At 47.5% G+C, this 19,926-nt stretch overlaps 2 protein-coding genes across 2 annotated transcripts; both read right to left on the reverse strand.

Moving 5' to 3' along the window:
• Nucleotides 1–1,030: 1,030 nt before the first annotated feature.
• SPATA24 (spermatogenesis associated 24) lies at nucleotides 1,031–3,865 on the reverse strand. Its single transcript, XM_088522697.1, has 6 exons — nucleotides 3,833–3,865; nucleotides 3,572–3,625; nucleotides 3,152–3,378; nucleotides 2,360–2,430; nucleotides 1,406–1,508; nucleotides 1,031–1,121 (listed from the first exon to the last, which is right to left on the reverse strand). Exons 1-6 carry the CDS (start codon nucleotides 3,863–3,865, stop codon nucleotides 1,031–1,033), a joined length of 579 nt encoding a protein of 192 aa, XP_088378823.1.
• Nucleotides 3,866–6,296: 2,431 nt separating this feature from the next.
• On the reverse strand, nucleotides 6,297–18,853 carry DNAJC18 (DnaJ heat shock protein family (Hsp40) member C18). Its single transcript, XM_088522649.1, has 7 exons — nucleotides 18,744–18,853; nucleotides 18,481–18,626; nucleotides 16,883–17,074; nucleotides 14,535–14,647; nucleotides 13,398–13,507; nucleotides 11,197–11,369; nucleotides 6,297–7,038 (listed from the first exon to the last, which is right to left on the reverse strand). Exons 1-7 carry the CDS (start codon nucleotides 18,779–18,781, stop codon nucleotides 6,914–6,916), a joined length of 897 nt encoding a protein of 298 aa, XP_088378775.1. The 5' UTR covers nucleotides 18,782–18,853; the 3' UTR covers nucleotides 6,297–6,913.
• Nucleotides 18,854–19,926: the final 1,073 nt, after the last annotated feature.

Raw genomic sequence — 19,926 nt, forward strand, 5'->3', positions numbered from 1 at the left:
CGGGGCTCAGCGAGCACCCCAGGAGCGGGTCCCCGCACGCCCGGGGTGCCGCGGGCCTGGCAGGCGCCTGCTGAGTAACGGCTTGCTCTGGCCCTGACACGGCGCCAGGGGGGCCGTGCGCCGCCGCGTCCTGCAGCGGGACTGCTGCTGGGGCAGAGGGGACGCGGCTGCTCCTGCTGCCTCCGTTTTGCTGCGCTGGCTCCTGGCTGCGGCCGTGAGCGGGGCCCAGCGCGAGCTCCCGGCTCCCTGCCCTGGCCTGCGCTGCTGGCCAGCCCGGCTCTCTCCGCTCAGGTGCACACACCAAACAGACCCTTCCCGTAACGCCTGGGCACCGAGCGCCCGAGGCAGCCCAGACACATCCTGGCAAGGATGAAGGGTGCCCGGGGCACTGAGCAGCGCTCAATGCTGGGGTCTCTCTTGTAGGGGGTCATGGTAGTAGCATAAAGGAGCTGTGGGGGCAGGTGCTTGGGCAGCTGCACCACAGGTGGCCTTCAGCAAGGAGGGCACACGTACCTGGCTGAATAGCTCCAGTGCCTCGGGGTTGCCATTCCTCAGGGCAAGGAAGTGGCGCAAGGGAGCAAACGGCAGAGCAGGGATAAGGGAAACAGGCTGTGGGGGCTGACGAAGAAGAAGCTGCTCTGGATACAGTCAAACCATTTTTTGCTGGGGCTCTGCTGGTCTACACGGCCTGTGCTCCTGAGCGGGCAAGGCCTGGCCAGCCGGCAGAGCAGGTCCATGCGTGGTGAGGGAAAGCAGGAGTCACGGCCACAGGTGAAATGAATGAACTGTGACTGACGATCAGGTCCCACAGGATGCGATGCAGCTGGGGGGAAGACCCCTGGCAACAGGAGCCTCCAGGACGCGTACGTAGCTGACTGGTCTGCACAGCTTGGAGCATGAGGCTGTGCTAACCCAGCCAGCACTGCTGGGCAAAGGGAAAGGTCCTTGCGTTGTTAGCTGCAGGTCTCGGGGTCCTGACAGCGGGTGTGTGTATCGCAAGCTCTGCAGATTAGGGGAACTTCTCATGTCATCACTTGCAACCTTTCCCCTGCTTCTTTTCCAGCACTCGAGCTATGTACAATTCTTGCTGCTTCTGTATCTTTAACTCAGACGCTTGAGTCCTGCCAAAAATGAAACAGTCACAGTTTAAATGATCACAGATGCAAGGAGTGGCAAGAAAACACTGATGGCTGCTGGGTGGCTGGAAAGCACCGCTGCACGCTCGGGCTTCCATCTCCTTCCCGGGCACCACTTGGCATGGACGGAGACAGGACACAGAGCGTCTGGCACAGCACACCCAGGACTCGTTCCTGCTCCGCAGGCCCACTCCAAGGAAAAACCGGTCTTCCTACCAGTATTGCAGCATGCACTGAGGCTGCCAACAACTTGCTGGGAAGATACGCACGTGAGTGCCTGCTTCTGCCGGGCAAGGCAGCGCTGCAGCGCCTGGATCTCCTTCTCCTTGTCCTTCAGCGCATCCTCCTGCTTCAGGACATGGCTTTTTATTTCTACAGCGAAAAGAGAGGGAAAGCCAAGGCCAAGATCCTTGGTGCGGGTCTCACCCATTTAGCTCATCCTCCTACAAGGCACTAAGGCACCAGGATTTTAGGGGAACAGCCTGCAAAACAGCAGCAGAACAGTCAGGAAAGGCTGTGCCTTCGCCTTGGCTTTGAGCAGGGAGTAACCCCGCACACGATGCCTGCTCCAGTCCTGCCGTTCGTGTGTTCACCTGAATTACTTCACACATGAGTTCCTGGCTTCTAGCATGAGTGCTCAGAGCTCCACACGAAGCACACAGCAGGGCATGGCGGGAGGTCAGCACATGCAGGAAACAACGGATGGAGCAAGGCTGAGCTCTCCCGCCACCAGCCTCGTCCCGGAGGGAGCTGCTCTTGTGGCTCCCACTGCCAAGGCCAGGCGGGAGGACACAGCTGGTGGCGCAGAGCTGGGTCGCTGGTGAAACCCGCGCGTTGCAGCCCCCTTCTCTGGGTGAGCTCTGGCACTCGTGGCACCGCCACCGCAGTCGGCTCCGTGTCACGTGCTGTCCCACAAGGCCACCTGCAGCAGCAGCCTCCGCCAAGCTCCCATCCCCGCCAGAGAAGAGCAACCGCCTTCTCCTACACGGGAGCCCTGCCTGCGTTCTCCCCTGCGCGATCCCAGCTGCGGTGGCCTCGGGCAGCGAGACGTGCCCACATGCAGCCCACGAGCGGGAGCCCTGCTGAGGAGGGCGCCTGCACCTGCACGGGGCGCTCTCTTGGCAGCACGCAGTTAAATCAGAGAGCTAGCCTGGCTAATCCTGATTTAAACCCCTGATTTACATTTGTACCTGAGCCAGCGTGAGAGTGCCTGGCAGACTTACCATTGCATTTGCTTATTAACTTGTCTTTCTGCGTCAGTTCTGTAAGTGCTTTACTCTTAATGCTGCCAAGCCTGAAAGAGAGGCAACAAAGAGGAAGCTGAAGGCGGTCGGTGGCTGCCGAAGGCACAGCTCGCCTCTCCCAGGCTGCGGCTACATTTTGCAACTCCAGAAGAGTAGGAAACAGAGGCCCAAGTTGGCTGCCTCTGAGGTTCACTGGGCATCTGAAACATCCAAAAAAAAAAATCTCAAGCACGTTGATACCCAAGTATCTGGTGGGCACTCCTAGGGCAGGGGCAGATGGCCGGGCTGGGCCAGGCTCACCCCGCTAAGGGATCTGCATGCGCAGCCTTTCAGTCCACACAGGCACTCAAGGACTTCCCGGCGCTGCCGTCCTGCCCTCGGCCCTGATCCCCTCACAAGGTGGTGGCGCTGGAAAGCGGCCAAGCCGTAGGCGGACCAGCGGGGACCGCGCAGGGCAGACCAGGGCTTGTCTTCTGGGACTCCCACCCGCTATCGGGGCAGGGTCTGCATTCTGGACACCCGTAAGTAGGAGACCGGCCAGCCAGACAGCATGAATGTGCTCTTCTCTGCTGCCGTAACAGCCGCGGGGTCTCGTCCTGCTCTAAGATTTCTGCGTGCAGGGGGGCTGCAGAGGCACAGGCCTCTTTCCTGAACCTGAGCTGCTCTGAACCTCTCTGTCCCGTCGTGTGTCACTGCCCTCAGCGCCGCTGAAGACATGGCAGCCGCCTCCGCTACGGAACCAGAGACGTTTCGGCCGGACCCTGAGCTCACGTTTCCTCAAAGATCCTCTTTTCCCTCTGGAGCTGCCGGGACAAAATCTCCACTTCCCCCAGCGCTGAGTCCAGCTTCTGTGACTCCGTGGCGAGCAGGGCCTTGGTCCTGGCGTGCGCGCTGCTCCTCCTGCAACGCGCTGCCCTCGTGCCAGCCCGGCTGCATGCCGGGGAGGGTTCCCTTCCCCTCCTGCCCACCCCCTTGGAGACCCTCTGCCCGCAGCGCCACTGCACGCGGCAGCGAGCTCCAGGGCAGAGGGCCACGAGGGTGAGCAAGGAGCCTGCTCGGAGCCTCAGCGGGCCAGGAGAGGCTCCCCTGGCTCAGGCCCGTGCGGCAGCACTGCTGGGGCTCCTCAGGGCCACTCGTGCAGGAGCAGCCGCTGTGCCAGGCAGAGCCCGCGGCTCCCTGGGGACGCGGTACCTGCAGCCTCTGCAGCGCGGCCTCGTAATCCACCCTGCTCACAGAGCCTTCCTCCTGCGAGGAGGGGATGCGTCAGGTGCGGAGGCCGCAAGGGGAGCCTGGACCCGGGGAGACCCGACCCGGGAGACCCGACCCCAGAGCCCCGGGACCTCCTCTGCCACGTGCGGACCCCATTAGGCCCCGCCCCCTCCGCCAAACCCCGCCCCTCAGGGCGTGGCCCAGTCAACCCCCGCCCACAGGAGGGAGCTCCGCCCCCCGCACCCGCCGGCCGAGGCCCGCCCCCTCCGCCGCCATCTCCCGCAGCCCCGCGGGGAAATGGCGGCCGCCGCGCCCGTCTCCTAGCAACGCCCCCCCCCCCCCCGCCTCTTAAAGGGGCCGCTGCCCTCTTCACCGCCGGAGCCGCACTTCACCCTTCACGAAAAGAAAATAATGCCCAGGCTGCAGTTATTTCTAATTTACAATCTTTTTCTTTTCTTTTTCTTTTTTTTTAAACCACAGTACAGTGAGAGAAACGTCCAATCTTTCAAAAGAAAATATATATATATATATGTATATATAAACAAACCCATTTGCAACTCTGCTGCTCTTCCTAAAGGGACAGCAATGCCCTACAAAGATTCAAACACTCTCTGATTTAATATTCCCAGACCAAGTGGCACAGAGCCACAGAGTGGTGGGAGCCACTGGGAGCGAGACCAGCTCGGGGCTCCCTTTGGAGACCAAGAAATCTCTACAGTCAATCATTCTGGCAAGTCATTTTTGCTCAGTAACGGTAATGCATAACAGTCATGGGTTTGAATTTTTTCTTCTATTTGTCTTTATTTTGAAGTAAATAGGATGCCAGTGCTTCCCACAAAAACTGTTGGTATCTGTCACTAAAGACCTTTTAAGAAGCCAAATGTCTTTATTTGCCACCTGTAGAACTGGCCCCTGTGACACCCTCAACCACCATAAAGAAAAATCTTACCACTTTTTAAAAATGATTTTTACCTTTCGGTCTCATTTTCCACCTAATCTCGGCCTCTTTCCTAGTCCTGGAGAAGGCACCCAGGAGTTATGCTTCTCCTCAGGGCCACGGCCCACCTTGACAAAGCACTTGGACGTCTTTGGATGAAAGGTGGGATATGATTTAAGTGCAAAACAGGCGTATTGGAGTTGTGTTAGGTGCATCGTTGGGCCTGTCACGGAGTTGGGTTTCCCTCTGTCTCACCTTACAGTGATGGGAGCCAAAGAACCAACAGGGAAGGAAAAATAATGAACCTGGAATTAAGTCAAAACACTTTAATATAATTAAAATATATTCTACAGACTGTTTTATGGATAAAAAGCAACATTTAAAGGTTGTTGCTTTTTATACATACATATATTAAGCACTGAAAATTGGCAAATACCGGAATTAAGGCTGCCTATCCCACTTTCTGTCATGTTTATCCATCCGCAACAACTAAATCCAACATTTTCTTCCTCAGAGAAGCTATCATAGTTTCAAAAGTGAACACAAGCATCAACCCTCAGCACGTGCAGAGAACGCAAGCCTACCTTCACGCCCCATCACACAGAGACTGAAGTTAAGCTTTTTTAAGATAGTTTTAATTCTGGCATTTTTATTTTTAAAGAATCTTTTGAGTACTTTATTTCCTTTATTTAAGCCAAGGCTTCCTCCATTATTTGTAGCGAGTTTTAGCAATAGGAGCAGCATTAGAGAGTTGTTCAGGTCTTTGCAGACACGTAATTACATGCCACGGAGGTCACGCAACCGCTTCAGCGGCTGCTGTGCTAAAACCCCATATTACAGAGGGAGGGCAGAAGCCTGTCCCACTGGTGCCTCTATTGTCTGGATATGTCAGTGGGTAGAATACTTCATTCCACAAGTTTTATAGGTATTTATACATCAAAAATAAAAATAAAAATAAAAAAGGTACAACCGAAAGTGCCTGCCTTCTGCTACTTTCCAAAAGAAGTAGAATGAAATTTGAGGGCAGCTACACATGTGCTGAGCAGGCTGAAGCTTCCCTGTGCGGAGCCCAGCACAGGCCTGTCTCCTGCCATGGGCAGAACTAAGAGTTCTCCAAGTGATGTCCAAGCAAAAAGGATCCAAAATTCACGTGTTGCACAGGCTCATGGCCATGCCCATTTTCCTCTCATCCCACTGGCAAGAGCGTGATTGACCGCTCTCCACAAGCAGGACTGTTTAGGGGGGTTAGTTTTCATCTGATCCAAACAGACTAGGTGCTGCTGCCGCTATGGCTCACACCAGCAACACCACCAGAGAAAGAGGTTCAGATCTTCATGATGTTCAATCACAGTAATACTCTGTTCTCTGCTTCTTACTAGCATAACCCAATCCTCAACTTTCCTGTAAACATCTGGCTTTGTAAAGGAGGATTCAAAAAAAAAAAAAAAAAAAAAAAAAGGAAGCTACCACATAGATCTTTTTCTTTGCGATACTAATCTCTACAGTGAAACATTCATAACTGATCAGAGTAAAAATATGCTACATCAAAACTGCACCAGCAAGCAGAACCCGTGTAGCAGCTGGAGAAGAGTTGGAAAATAAAATGAGAACTAAACAGCCAGCTTAAAAATATGCCACTGAGAACACAGAAGAAAATAAATACAGTTGTCCTTTCTCTACAGCTGGAATCAGTCCCATTCACAGACTCTCTTCTTGCTGTTCCTGCTGCAATCTCAGTTGGTTTCCTCAGTAAGGAATCAAACGGACCCAGATCTTCAGTGAGACAAGCACCTTGTTAAGTCCCCTTGACGTTAACGAGAGTGAGGAACATGCTCAGCAGCTTACCTGACGCAGGCACCTCGCACTTCTCAATTAAGCAACAAGTATTAGACTAGAACAAGAAATATGCCTGCTTCCAGCCTAAATTCTCATTACAAACAGTTGTAGAAGCAAGGACGGCCGCTCGAGGTCATTATGAAAAAGCGAGCATACTTTAATGCGGAGAACTACTACACGGTATGATCAAGTGAACTGCAGGTCCATATAAAATACAGAAAGCATAAGACATTATGTCTACTCTCCTGGGAAGCACACACTGTTTGGATGGCAGACAAACTACCATGAAGACGGGTTCCAAACCGGGCAGCATTTCCCAGGGAATTATTTTACACTAAATGCCACTGGTCCTTGGAACCAAACGTAATGTACAGTATATTAAAGCAAACACCAGCTCTACAGCTCGTGTTGGCCCATCTCTGCACTATATATATGAAGGAATCCAGTATTCACACTCTTTACAATAGACTCCTTCCCTTTTTTTATACAAAGAAAAATAAAATATAAGTTAAAACAGCAATAAATAAAAGCACAGAACACGTATGTCCTGGTCAGCCCTCTTTGTGCATTCCAATCAGACTGGAGAGCTTCTCACAGTGCTCAAGTTTCAGTGATTCTGCTTTCTGTTTTAATCGTTCATCTCTGTACAACTTGGCCAAATTTGACAAATCAGATTCTGAAAGATGAAAAGAAAAAGTATTAGGACAAACTCTGAGAGCCTGCTTTGAGTAACTCTTTCACCGTGCTTTCTAATCCTCATGACATACACCTTATTTCAGGGACACTGAGCATACTAAAAACCTGCATTAATAAGAAGCCGCAAGGTTTAACCAAGCTAGCAAGCTAAGAAAATGGTATTTCCATAAGAACTTGAAAATTCAAACAATTAAAATATTCACTTAAAATAACCCCAATACACTACAAGTAAAATGGAACAACTGCTGAAAACAAAAATGAAGTTGATTATCATTGACTACAAATAAAATATAAAATTATAAACACAGATCATTACAGAAATTGTGTAAGATATAAAATTAGGTATTAATAATCTAAAGTAATTATTTTAAAATATGTATTTGAAATAACTGGGTAAAAGACAGTGAGTCAGATGCTATTTGGCCTCTTAGGTAACAATTGTCTTAGATGACACCAACATTTACATTTAAATTGCATCCCATCACACATTAACCCTTATGGCTGTTAATGTGTCACCAGGCACGGGCAGACGGACACAGAGGCTGCTCTGGGAATACCACGAGGACTTAAGTGAGAAGCCAGAAGGGAAGCAGAGCCTCACGCCTACTTTTCCTGCCATCTCCTTGGGGTCCTTCCTGACAGCTGTTTGGAGTGTAAAAAGCTGGGCAGGAATTACCAGCCAGACAGGAACAGCACAGCAATCCCTGCCCACGTTACTGAGAAATGCAATTCTTCCAGCACATCCGCTCTGTGAGGGCCCGGAACACCCATCTAAATAGTACTTCAAAGGAACAGTTCAGAGTACAGTATTTTACATTAAGCTCCACGGATTTATTTCATTTATTTACTTATTTATTTGATGTGGTGGTGCTTAGAATTCAAGCTCTTGGGCAAGAGGCTTGCCCAGAAGCCATGATAAATCAGTTTTCTTTTTTTGGTAATGATTATAGGAAGGTGAACAGCTAGATCAGGGCTGTGTGCCCTTTCATTAACAACATAGTTTCAAGTGTGGAACATTCTTTCTTTATTCTCAGAAGCAACTGAGCAAAACCCACTCTTTGAATGTAGCCCTGTAACTCGGAGAAGTTTCTTTTGCTGATAAGCTAAAGATAGCTTTTTCCCTTGAGAATAATTTAGATACAGGATTAGATGCACCTATGAGAAGAGCAGTAATTCATTTCTGCAAAGGTCAAAATTACCCTAAGCATAAGCTACCCGATACCATTTAATTTTCTAAGAGCTTTTTTAATCACCTTTCAAGTCCACCATTCAGAGTGGAAAGAACATCTCAACAGGACAATCCCAACATAACCCTTCAAGTCACATGTCCTCTTACTGCAATTTCAAGGCTTTTGACACTCTATGTATGCATTGAAAAGCTTTACAAAGCTGACAAGCATGTTTTCCAGTTCTCATAACTAAAACACTACTCATGTAGAGTACAGACATGGTGGACAGAACCTTGACAAGCAAGAGAGGACTCAGGTAACTGCCTTTCACTCCAGAACACAGGAATACTGCGACGGAAAATCTCAGCTTACAGCTAGTTTATTATAGCTTGGAAATTTTCACACATAGTTGTTCCCTCATCCTTATTTGACTTCAGAGCTCTTTGTAGCTCTCTGAGCAAACCTAATGCTTTGCTGGTGCTGATGAGAAACACAACCCCAGCAATAAAACTGGGTAATAATACTGCTAATAGGCATTCAGCTGAAGGGAAAACTAAGTTGACCACATGAAGTGAAACACTTAAATAAGAATTAATGGACCAAATGTTCGAAGCAACAGCTGATTAAGAAGAGTCTCAGGGTCCCCAGAGAACTTTTTCACAACCACTCCATCTTGTATTCAGTTTATTTCTGCAATCTTAGTTGTACTAAAGTTAGCACAGTCTCCGCTGTATTCATTACTGGCTTGCTGGCCCAGATGGCAATCATTCTGGAAACGTTTTTTTCAGTTACAGTGCTGTCCTCAGGCTACTGCTTTTTGTGGGCCCTGCCAGCTTATTTGCAGACGTGTGACTAATCCAAGGCAGCAGTCAATGCTGCGAGCAGGTATTTCTGCTCCTCACTTAACTGGGAACCCAAGTGCCAGCGTCTCCACAGGTTCGTTTGCTGGATGCGCAGGGATTTGTGAGGGCAGCGTTCCTGCGCGTCACCACGCGTGGATTATAGCAGAAACAGCAGCCTGCACCTGGGGCCTGCAGGCAGTGCTCAGCTGCGCGAGGGCACGTTTCCCTGCGCGGCCCTGGACGTAGGGCAGCAAAGGAGCAGCCTGCGTGGCTGCAGGCAGCCAGGAGCTGCTGCAGGCTGCAGCCCCCGATGCTCACACTCCCTCCCCACCTCTCCACGCAGCTGCACAGGCCAGGACGCTCCCATCCGATGCCATTCCCACGAAGGGAATCTCTTTGGCACGTACCGCCACGTGCGCGCGCGGCAGATGAGGCAGCTTGGGCTGCAGGGCTTGAAGTGTACAATCTGAAGAGGAGCATTACTTGGCAGCCTGTGCTGGATCGTTTCCCTCTGACTCTCACCCCTTTCAGGCTTGCAAACCCTGCTGCCTTTTTAGGGCAGAGCGCTCTGCAGCTCCAAGCCTATGCACAAGAGATGACACAGCATTTTTGGGGAGCACTAGGTCAATTATCAGGGTACATCGATGGATTTATCCTTATTACCAGCCACGTTGTAACCTAGAGAATGCTACTGCCAGCTGCAGAAGCTTGGAAAACACAAGACAAGCACACCAAAAATGAAAGATTGCTTGGATCTTTCTGGTTTCACCTTTTGGGTTCTTCAACTTCTACATTTCCATAGTAGAGACATTTCAATAGTCTGCATTTGGATATTCCTCTTTACAAGCATGATTGCCAATTTTTATGTCAAGTAAACCATCTCTAGACAAAAATACCCTTCTCATCAAAAATCTGCAAATAGTTTGGAGTCAGCAATGCTGTTACCTCTTGCACTGGATGAGGCAAATCCTGCTTAGACAAGGTGCATACTACCTTGCTTATGCTCTAACAATCTGACTGGTAGAGAAACTGCAAAAAAAGTGCAAAGTCAGTTTTTAAAAGTGTGCTGAGCTGTGTTTTTACACAGAGCAATTTAAAAACCCTTACTTAAATGCGCAAGCAGCTTACCTCTCCTACTACTACAATATTAACACAAAAAAAGACCATTTTACACAAAAAACCCCTCATGCACCACAGTATTTTCTGTTTACTCATTTTAAGATGAGTACTTTAGCTGAAAAAAGGTCAGTCTCAGCATGCCAAATTCAGCTAGCCCAGGTTATTTGATTTCTGTGTTTTTTTGTGACTTTCTGAAAGTGGGAGTACCCCATTTTCAGTGGTCTGCTGAATTAAATAGCAAATAACAGGTAGTGCAGTAAGGGGGTTGAATACATGCCTTGCTAAATTCAACTGATGGCATGAGAACTGACATGAGAGTAATGATTTCTGAATGCTTGAATTTGTGTGTTCTCACCATCTGCACTCAATTCTTGTTTTTAAAAGGCAGCCTCGTGCGGTGAAACGCACGATCTCAAATGCAACTAAAGATAGAAAATGCAAATAAGTGCATTAAATAGCCACAAAGTACCCTCTCTGAAAACCGATACCAGCAACACAGTCCACTGCAGGATTGCAAAAACCATCTGAAAAGGCTACAGACTCTCTTTCTCAGGACATTTTGAGGAAAGAAACAGATAAATTGCTCACAGACATAGTCCAAAGCATATATGCTTCTGCCTCAGTAAGGGAAGGGTGAAATAGGTGAACCCTACATAACTTTTCTAATCCTAACAATCTGTCAGAGATAAACAAGTGTGGTGGGTTATATGCTTAAAACACCATTAACTAAGAATTACTCAAGCATAAAAACTCAGTGGAAAAAAAAAGTCTCAAATGGTGAAATCTATTTTCCACTTCTCCGCTAGAATCACCTAAAATGAACCACTAACAGACTCTAAATTAGAGTAAGAAAATCAGCACTGAGACCAGACATGAGTGAAAAGTTTTTTAAAAAGTTACATGCTTTGGAAAATAAGGCTAAAAATGGCAGTGCTTTACAAAACACGACCATGTTGCAGCTCTTGATGGCTTGGCTGTATGCACACACCTGTAACAAAGAGAACTTACTTTGCTGTTTCTCCTTCCAGCAGCTGGTCTGAATATATTCTATGTAATCTTTTTCAACAGTCTTTTCTAGCTCTTGGAGCTCCAAACCTTGATAAATCTTTTCAAAGTTTTTATCAACATAGTAAGGCACCTGCAAGTTCTCGGTTTCTCTACTAATAACATGGCCTATGGACCTGTGAAAACAAAAGAAAGAAATTTTTGAGCATCTCCCGTATAAAAATAAGAAAAAAAGAGGGAAAAAAAGTCAGGATATGTTTCCTCATATTAGCATTTCCAGCAGGATATATTTCCAACTTCTCCTCTACAGTAACTTCCTGCAGGACTATAGCTCCCTCAGCCATCCAAGAACACAATTGCAAGTCTGAGGCACAACAAACGTCACTACAAACAAGAGTCACCCAAAAATATGGTGAAAATATCTAGTATTTAGAGACATTTACAGAGAACCGATTTGGAGTTGACACTGTCCTTTCCAAATTCTGTTTGTTCGCAACAGCTTGGTCAAGAAACCTCCAAAAAATAAGAGCAAATTTTATCTAGAAAAAGCTCTACACACGTTGTTCTGTTTACTGGTAACATCTGGCAAGCTGTGTGCAGAAATCTATGGGAAATTAGGACAAATACAGATATTATAGGAAAGACACATGGCCCAATTATTGCTTATGGTACAGTGCATTTTTCTTCTGAATCCTTCAGTAGCAATAGGGATTTGCAGGAGGGATTCTAGTTGCACTTCTTTCAGGGTTTTACAGTTATCAAATAAGCCAAGTGGCACGTGGATTATCCCAAAATACATCCTGCATGCTGAACTAGCCACTCTGACCCAGGCACTGGATTAAACCTATTCTCTTCTACTCAATATCCTTATTTGAGCAAAGATATCCAGACATTTTTCAAATTACTGCCCAGAGAAAGAGGCAGGCAGCCAAAAAGCAAAGGCTACTCTCTATCCAATGGAGCTCAGCTTGCCCCTTCATCATCTGATGGACTCTTTTCCTTTTCTCTCATTATTTTGCAGAGCTGCACGGTCTGTTTTTATAAAACTCCTCTTTTTTTTTTTTTTCTAGCAGCATTGGTTCTTCAGTTATATCATTTAGGGAAACAGCTTAACTGTGACTATACAAGTTAGGCTCAGGTAATACAGGCCAGGCTCAGGTCTGGCCATCTAAAAATCAACAGGATGAGGGGAGGTAGCAGAGAATTAGCTGCTTGGAGGCAGTGTGAGACATTTCGCTTGGGCCTGGCAGTTCCCAAAACACTGTCTGGAAAAGATGCTGTGTTATTAGGCTACCACATCTTGTGATAAAAACAAAAGAAAAGGTGCAAACTGTGTGACCCTGGACAGTGCACAGGCCTAAACCGGGCTAACTGTGGCCCTCAAAGGGAGCAAGGAGAGATTTAGAGCACTCTGCTTCCTGCTGTTGGTGGCCTAGGAGAGCAGCTCCATGCCCTGAGATGCTTCCAAGGCTGCCAGCTCCCACTCTGGGCTCAGGAGGAGGCAGGGAGGATAGCTGAACTGGGCAGCCTCTCCCACCAAAAGCTCCTGCATCTCCCAGCACTGGATGCTGAACAGAGGAGCAAGGAGGTTTCCCTCTGCCCTCCAGACTCGGATTACAGCAGTCCTGGCAGTGCTTCTATCCCCAGAGCTGCCCAGTTTAGTTAGCTCTGGGCACGCCTGGGCGTTCTGCTCCTTTGTGGATGTTCAGCTGGGGCATTTGAAGACTAATTTGTGGAGCTCTGTGATCCTTGCACTGAAATTCAGGCCCCAGTGCAGACAATTAACAGTGCAAACAGGAGGCTTGATTTCTTAATGACTTTACCTGGGAACCACAGGCAGATCCTTTGGGACTGCAGACAAGAGGCTGATAACTACTGTAGCTGAGCTACACCCGCAGCATTCCTGCATCTGCAGCACCTGCAAAAGCATTTCCCAGCAGCTGGGAGAGCTCTCTGGCTCCACGCCTCTGTTTGCTCAGCACACAGCAAATAAAGCTCACCACTGCAAATTTCCTAACCATAACTTGACTTAGAACATGTCAATATAAAGGGATTGGGAGTATTCCCTTATTTACAAGCTGATAACACTCTCTAGAAAGCACAGAACAGAACATTAACATGCACTTTTCTATGAACCCAACTTCTGTCTGCCTTCTTAACATAAGCACCACAAGACCTGGAAGATTAATTTTTAAATGACTTACGATTTGTAAAATAGACTGTAGGGTGGGTTAGTTGCCATCAGTTGAGTTATAACGGACACTATTATTATTATGAAAACTGGCATCAACTGAATGAATGCAGAATACGAGTTCTGAAAAGGACAACAATAATTAGCAGGCAAGAAAATACACCCATGGAAAAGGATGCATTTGATCACAGAAGTCAGGCCATGATAGGCAGATCAGCAAAAGAAAAAGGAAGTACTTTTGAATTTTGAGCGGGATGACATTTGAATTTTAAAATAACCTTTATTAAAAATATTAGAAATCTCTTTAAAGCCATTTGATTTTCTTTCTTACTGGCATATTCATGACAGTTCTTTAATCTGCCACTTCCTCCACAGGGCAATAGGTGCCCACAGCACTTGCATGACAACTCAAACTGAAGTAACACTTTGAAATCCCTACCTGTGCCAACGCCCTTCTTTGCAGTTTCTAAAGTTTACTACATATATTTTAAAAATCCTAATCCCTGTACAATCACTGGATAAAACCACTTAAATATAAAGGGTTAAGAGACCAGAGGCACGATAAAGACATTTGTGTGTGTTTGCACAAATTTAGTAAAGAGTGGGGAAAAAGCTCTAAGGAACAAAGAGTCATGGAACAAAAACACACCCTAACTTTTGCTCTTCGTTTTATTTTTAAATTGTTCTTCTAAAATCCCTTTTCAAAACAGGAGCAAAACAAAATAGGGAGCTAACTAGGCTTTCCTCCCTGTCCTGGGTTAGGAACAAGGGCACTTGATTTGCACTAGGCTGGATCTATTTGTCATTTTTTAAGCTGTGTGGAAAACTTACGTCCTAAGTCTATGATCTCAGCTCTTTTCAGAGCTTGTCTTTAAGGAACTTGCAGGGAAGAAATCATCATCATCTTCATCAATCAACTTCTTCAAAAAGCACCACGAAAAAACTTGATCTCAGAAACTCTAGAGCAATATAATGCATTTTGAAGGTAGTGATTAGTACAAGACAAGTAACGTGGTTGTATCTGAAATCATCCTCCATGGTAATAGCACCGCTGACATGGATGAAAAATATTTTTACTGATTTCAGATGCATAAATGAGCCCCTTATCCTGGCAACACACTGAAGCCCACAGATCCCTTCTCTTGGCTACCTGCGGTCTGTTTTCTTCCTCTTCTTGCTCCTGTGTCCATGCTCTCTCATTTCGGTGCCTCCGTGGATAATAGTGAGCATCTCTAGCTACATTTGAGAACATGTGGATATTTCCTGATTAAAAACAAAACAAAACAAGAGAGTCATGATTTTCAATCAAATGCTGGTACTTACCTGTATTTTTTAGTTCCTGGCTGATTATCCAGAGTTACATTACACAGATTGAATTAGGAATGAGAGCCCAGTTTGAAAAGTACAAATGCACTTATTTAAGTGCATTTAAATTACAGTATTTACCAAAATAATACAACATTCCAAAAAGTGTTCCAAGAAATGGTAAGATTGGCTTCAAGATCACCTGAATTTATGTCAAATTGCATAAGCCTGCTACAATTTCTATTATCGCAAGTCATACTTTAATATTAACTTTATCATATCTGCAAGACTACAGTTTGTGTTTCATTCCCAGGACTTAAACAGGAAAATTGTTTTGCTTAACCCAACACAGTCCATGAATTATGGCTTCCTATAACCACTGAATATGCTCTACACTCATTTCCACTTTTTATTCTTTCAAACCTTTCATACATTCATTCATTTAATGCTTTTATAATGAGGAAAAAGATTAAAAATAAAAAGTACTATTCATGATTCTCTTTCTTGCACGCTGAATGCAGCTGATTTTTAGAAATGCTAAAATGAGGTAAGAATGGCAAATACTGCTCTTCATTTGAAGCTTAAAACTCTGATTGTATCATCATATAAATATCTTAATAATGGCTATGCTCTCCTCTTCTCAAACACAGAACGTCTTTGTAATAAAGAATTGAAATTTAACAGCCTTAGGACAACAGAAATGGAAATCTATTTTAAGCCTTGGAGAAAAATGACACAGCACTTTATGTTCATACAGCATCCCTTATCTGACTTTCTCAAAGCATTTTGCAAGTGCTGTCAAATTATCATTGTACCAAAATACATGGTGGGAGGGGTGACCTTTCCTATTGCCTAAGAATATTTGTTTCCTTGCTTGTTCAATGACTATACCAATTTCCAATGAACTTTCCACAGAAAAAAGCAAAATATTTAAATAATATTTAATTAATATTTAAATGAGTTTAACCCAACACCATCATTTTTTGGAGAGTTCCAGAAAGCCAGGTGATAGCAAGATGTTCTTAACATAAAGTTATGTTAAGCTTAACATAAAGAGGACTTTGTGTGAGTACACTCATGTTTGTCATAGTTTAAAAAAAAATTCTCTTACTAATAATTCTACTAGGCTACTAGTAACTGCTAAGTAGAAATTATGTGGATTTTGCCTACTAAGAGAACCACTGAAATGACTTTTAACAATTAAAAAGCCACTTAGAATTGTTAACACTAAAAATTGTTAGGAAAATGCAAATATATTCAGAAACAAACACTTTTGGAGGAGGAAACTACTGCTTACTACTAAGTATTACTATGAAATTCTCTTTTTTTTTTTTCCTTCGGCACAGTGATAAAAATTCCCATGTACTTCCTCATGCCCTTGTACCTGCTAGACCCGCTGTCCCTAGTGCCCAGGTTCCTCCTGCAGGTCCTCGGCTTCCTGCCCTCAGCTCCAAGTGTCCCCACTGCCGGCAGTGACATGGCCACACTCCAGCAGAGGCCACGTCCCGATAGTGACTGAAGCCACCAGCAGCTGCAGCTTCTTGCACGTCCAGAGGGAAAACGCCAGGCTGAGTTTGGCCCATCCTGAACATTTACTAGCAACTCTTTTAAAATAATTTGTAAGATGCTACTGCACAGAGCAAGCTGCCATGACACAGACTGAGGTGTATCTCATTATCTGCATCTCTTGCTTCAGGTTTTAGAGGTCGGCACGCGTGTTGGTTTATGCTACACCCGGGAGGTGTGAAACAGTATGCGAGACTGCTAAAATAATCTGTCATCAAAGACTGCTAACAAAGACACTGCCAAGCAAGATGCTTGGATACCTTTCAGAGGTACTTGTAATCCAAACCAGCATCCATTAATCATGCAACATCTTGCTGTTTTTACAGTTCTGTCAGAAATTCTGAAAAACAAGCTGGGAACTTGCCCCAGCATCCATTACTCCAGCAGTAACTTTCTCTTGTAGCAGCGCTCTTAGCTTTTGAGCTTTTTCAAGCATCCAAAACTGGGCACTAAAGGAGATTCCCCAGGCATAAAAACTACAGATGGAGAAAAGAATAATCCAAACAGGTGTTTTGCTCTCTCCAGAGACATAATCAACTTACTGAACAGCATCAAGAGAAACTAAACTTAATTTATAGTATCGTACCAGCTGTTTACATTTCAAGAGCACCACAGGCAGATACTAACCTGTAGGAAAGTGCCCACCAAAGAAAACATTGAATATTTCTTCTGGTGTGATGTCTGCTTCAAATTCTGCATAATAATTATAGTGCCTGGCCTGGCCATGGCCAGCGTGGACATTCTCTTGGTCACTTCCAAACTCATCGTATCGCAGCCGTTTTTCAGGGTTGCTCAGAACTGCAAAAGCATTGCCTATTGCTGCAAAAAGAAGAAGGCACAAGTTATACACACACATCACGCAACATCTCCAGGTCTCGGGATTATTTTTTACACACAGAATAGCACGAAGCCCAAACAAGCAGAGAAAAATTGTGCTTGACACAACCTGACAATGTATTTTTGGAAACTGCCTTTGCAAAAAGAGGATTACAATACTGACATTAGCCATGATGGAACCAATTTTCTGCTATTACTGATACCAGAAAGAAGACAAAACGTTGCAGTCATAGAGAGTTCAAATGCTTCAAAAACTGAGGCAAGAGAGCCCATTTCAGAAATCTGTCAAGAGACTGAGAGCTTTTTAATCACATCAGACTAATCAGTGATACAGAAGGAGAAGCTCACCTCCCAATGCATATAGCTAATACCAAGCTAAGTGTTGCAGAGGTTAAGATGCAGAACCAAATTCCAAGTTTGTCAGCAGAGACTGTGAGGCTCTACCAACATTTTCATTTTTCAGTGAACCTAAAACCCCCCAGAAGTAGTTTGTTCAGCTCATCTTCTTCCGTGGCCTTTCAAAGAGTGCAGCTATAAGCAAGTCCACAGAGAAACACAGGAATAAACTCTCACAAAGTCGTTATTCCAATACACAATGAAGCCAGACCTTGCTTTCCTAGACCTGTCTTACAAGGTTGCTGCATAGAGCTGCAACACAACAGGGACAAGGCAGAAAATGTGGTAACGAGTTTAGATGCTAACACTGTTGATAGACACTTAGCCTGCAACGCTCCTGAAAAAAAAACAGATTAAAATGTCACGGGTTTGCCTAAGCTTTTGTTGCTTAATTTCAACACAGAGCTGATATGGGAGCACATTGCTGTGCAATGAGTATAGGGGAAACGTGACTTCCAAGCACTGTTTTGAAGCAGCAGTGGTGTCCAGTAACCTGGGATGCCATCCCAGTAGCCTAGGATGCCTCTCCCTTTGCTTTTAATCACAGAACTATAGAATGGTTGAGGTTGGAAGGGACCTCTAGAGATCATCTAGTCCAACCCCTGCTCCAGCAGGGACACCTAGAGCACGGGGCACAGGGTGGTATCCAGGCAGGTTTGAAGATCTCCAGAGAAGGAGTCTCCACAGCCTCTCTGGGCAGCCTATTCCAGTGCTCTGTCACCCTCACAGGAAAGAAGTTCTTCCTCATACGGAGATGAAGCCTCCTGTGTTTTCTGCAAGTCTGCCTTCAAAATGCAAAGCTTGCTGCAGGGTTTGATGACAGACAACTCGTGCCAGCCTAAAAACCAAAAGGGGTTATGTGCACTCGTGCCAAAGCCTCGGTGCGAGGGGCAGGCCTGGGGTGAGGCGAGCCTGCCCGAGGCCTCACGGAAGCGCAGGCCTGCGGCAGCGCGTGGCCCTCGCCCCGGGCCCGCCACCGAGCCCTCCCGTACCTTTGAAGGCCTCGGTGGCCCCGGGCGCGCGGTTCTTGTCGGGGTGGAACTTGAGGGCCAGGCGGCGGTAGGCTCTCTTCAGCTCCTCCTCGCTGGCGTCCCTCTCCACGCCCAGGATCTCGTAGTAATTCCTGCAGCGCTTTATCCTGCGAACGAGCCGCGCGGCGCCGTCACTCGCCCGCCTCCCCGCTCCAGGCCCCGCGGCTCCCCCGCACACGGCGCCGCGGGGCCCGCCGCGCTGCCGCCCGCCCGCCCGCGCTCACCGCCGCACGCCGTCCAGCTGCTCCGCCGTGTAGGTCATGGCGGCGGCGCGGGCCGCCGCGGTGCAGCGCGGGCCGGCCCCGCCGCTCAGCGCCCGCCGCGCGGGCCCCGCCGCCCCGCCATGCTGCGCGCCGGGGTGCTGGCGGCGCTGCGGCGGCGGGCGGGATGTTGTGGCGGCGCGGGGCCCTCTGGGTAGGCGAGTGCTCCGCCGGGCGGCGGGCGCCGCGCCGGGGCCGCCATGGACTACATTACCCAGAGGGCCCCGCGCCGCGGCGGCGGGGGAGGAGAGGCGGGAGGGCCCGTCTCCGCCGGGGGGTTTCATGGCGATGCGCGGGGCGGCGCCCCGTGACGTCACGGCGGAGCCCCGTGACGTCATAGGCAGCGTTCCACTGTGGGGCGGAATGGCCCCGGCAGGCCGGTGCTGTGACGCCAAAGCAGCTCTGTGAGCGGCGCTGCCGTGTCCACCCCTGCATGTAGGGTGACAGGGCTGTGGCGTCCACACGGTGCTGCTGGCTGTGGGACCACAAGGAAACAACCGCTGTGCACGCTCTGGCCAGCCCAGGCCTCGTGACGTGGTTGCATGGTGTCTCTGTCCCTCACAGCTGGGCTTGTGTCACCGTGATCATCCCTTGTTCCCGGGGTCACCTGCCAATGAAACTGGGCCAACAAGCAGTGAGGGAGAAATCATGGGAACTGGTGGTGTGAGGGCGTTGGAAGAACGTCTCCTACCAGCACAACGTGTAGGAATACACATGGCACGTGCATGGCAGGGTCAAACTCCCTCATTTATGTGAACAAGTTGCAACTAGAAGCTGGGGGTCACATTGCTTCCATTGCTGATTTCAGTTCAGTCTTCCTTCTGAACGAGTTCAGCATCCACGTTTTTGTTTGCTTCTGAACGGGCATCAGTTTTGGAGAGGAATGAGTCCTAGGCTATGGGAAAAAGGATGAGAAGCTAGAGGGCTAAAAAAGCATGGGAAGGGGAAGATGTCAAGAGAAGGGGGTGATGCTGAACTGCAGTCTAGAAAAGTGAGAATGGAATAAAGGCCCTGAGCCCCATCTGGAAGTTATTTAGGGCACTAGTAAGACTAACTTCGGCTAAGTAGCAAGGAATAGTAGGGCCTAGAACTGAAGGGAGAAAGAATGTCTTAACTGGAGACTTTTCTCAATGAGTTCAGAGACAAA

This window comes from Tinamus guttatus, unplaced genomic scaffold (genome assembly GCF_059628265.1).
Source record: "Tinamus guttatus ecotype Peru unplaced genomic scaffold, ASM5962826v1 Tinamus_guttatus_pri_ptg000155l, whole genome shotgun sequence".
NCBI classification, from domain to species: domain Eukaryota; kingdom Metazoa; phylum Chordata; class Aves; order Tinamiformes; family Tinamidae; genus Tinamus; species Tinamus guttatus.

Bases quoted from the DNA above. Each gene is read 5' to 3' on its own strand.
- SPATA24 (XM_088522697.1), bottom strand. From the start codon at position 3,865: ATGGCGGCGGAGGGGGCGGGCCTCGGCCGGCGG. The intron at 3,626-3,832 runs GTGCGGGGGGCG...CCCTCCTCGCAG, and splicing joins GGGCGGGCCTCGGCCGGCGG to GAGGAAGGCTCTGTGAGCAG. The intron at 1,509-2,359 runs GTAAGTCTGCCA...TTTTCGCTGTAG, and splicing joins GTTAATAAGCAAATGCAATG to AAATAAAAAGCCATGTCCTG.
- DNAJC18 (XM_088522649.1), bottom strand. From the start codon at position 18,781: ATGACCTACACGGCGGAGCAGCTGGACGGCGTGCGGCG. The intron at 18,627-18,743 runs GTGAGCGCGGGC...GCTCGTTCGCAG, and splicing joins CAGCTGGACGGCGTGCGGCG to GATAAAGCGCTGCAGGAATT. The intron at 13,508-14,534 runs GTAGCCAAGAGA...TGTCCTTTTCAG, and splicing joins AGGAAGAAAACAGACCGCAG to AACTCGTATTCTGCATTCAT.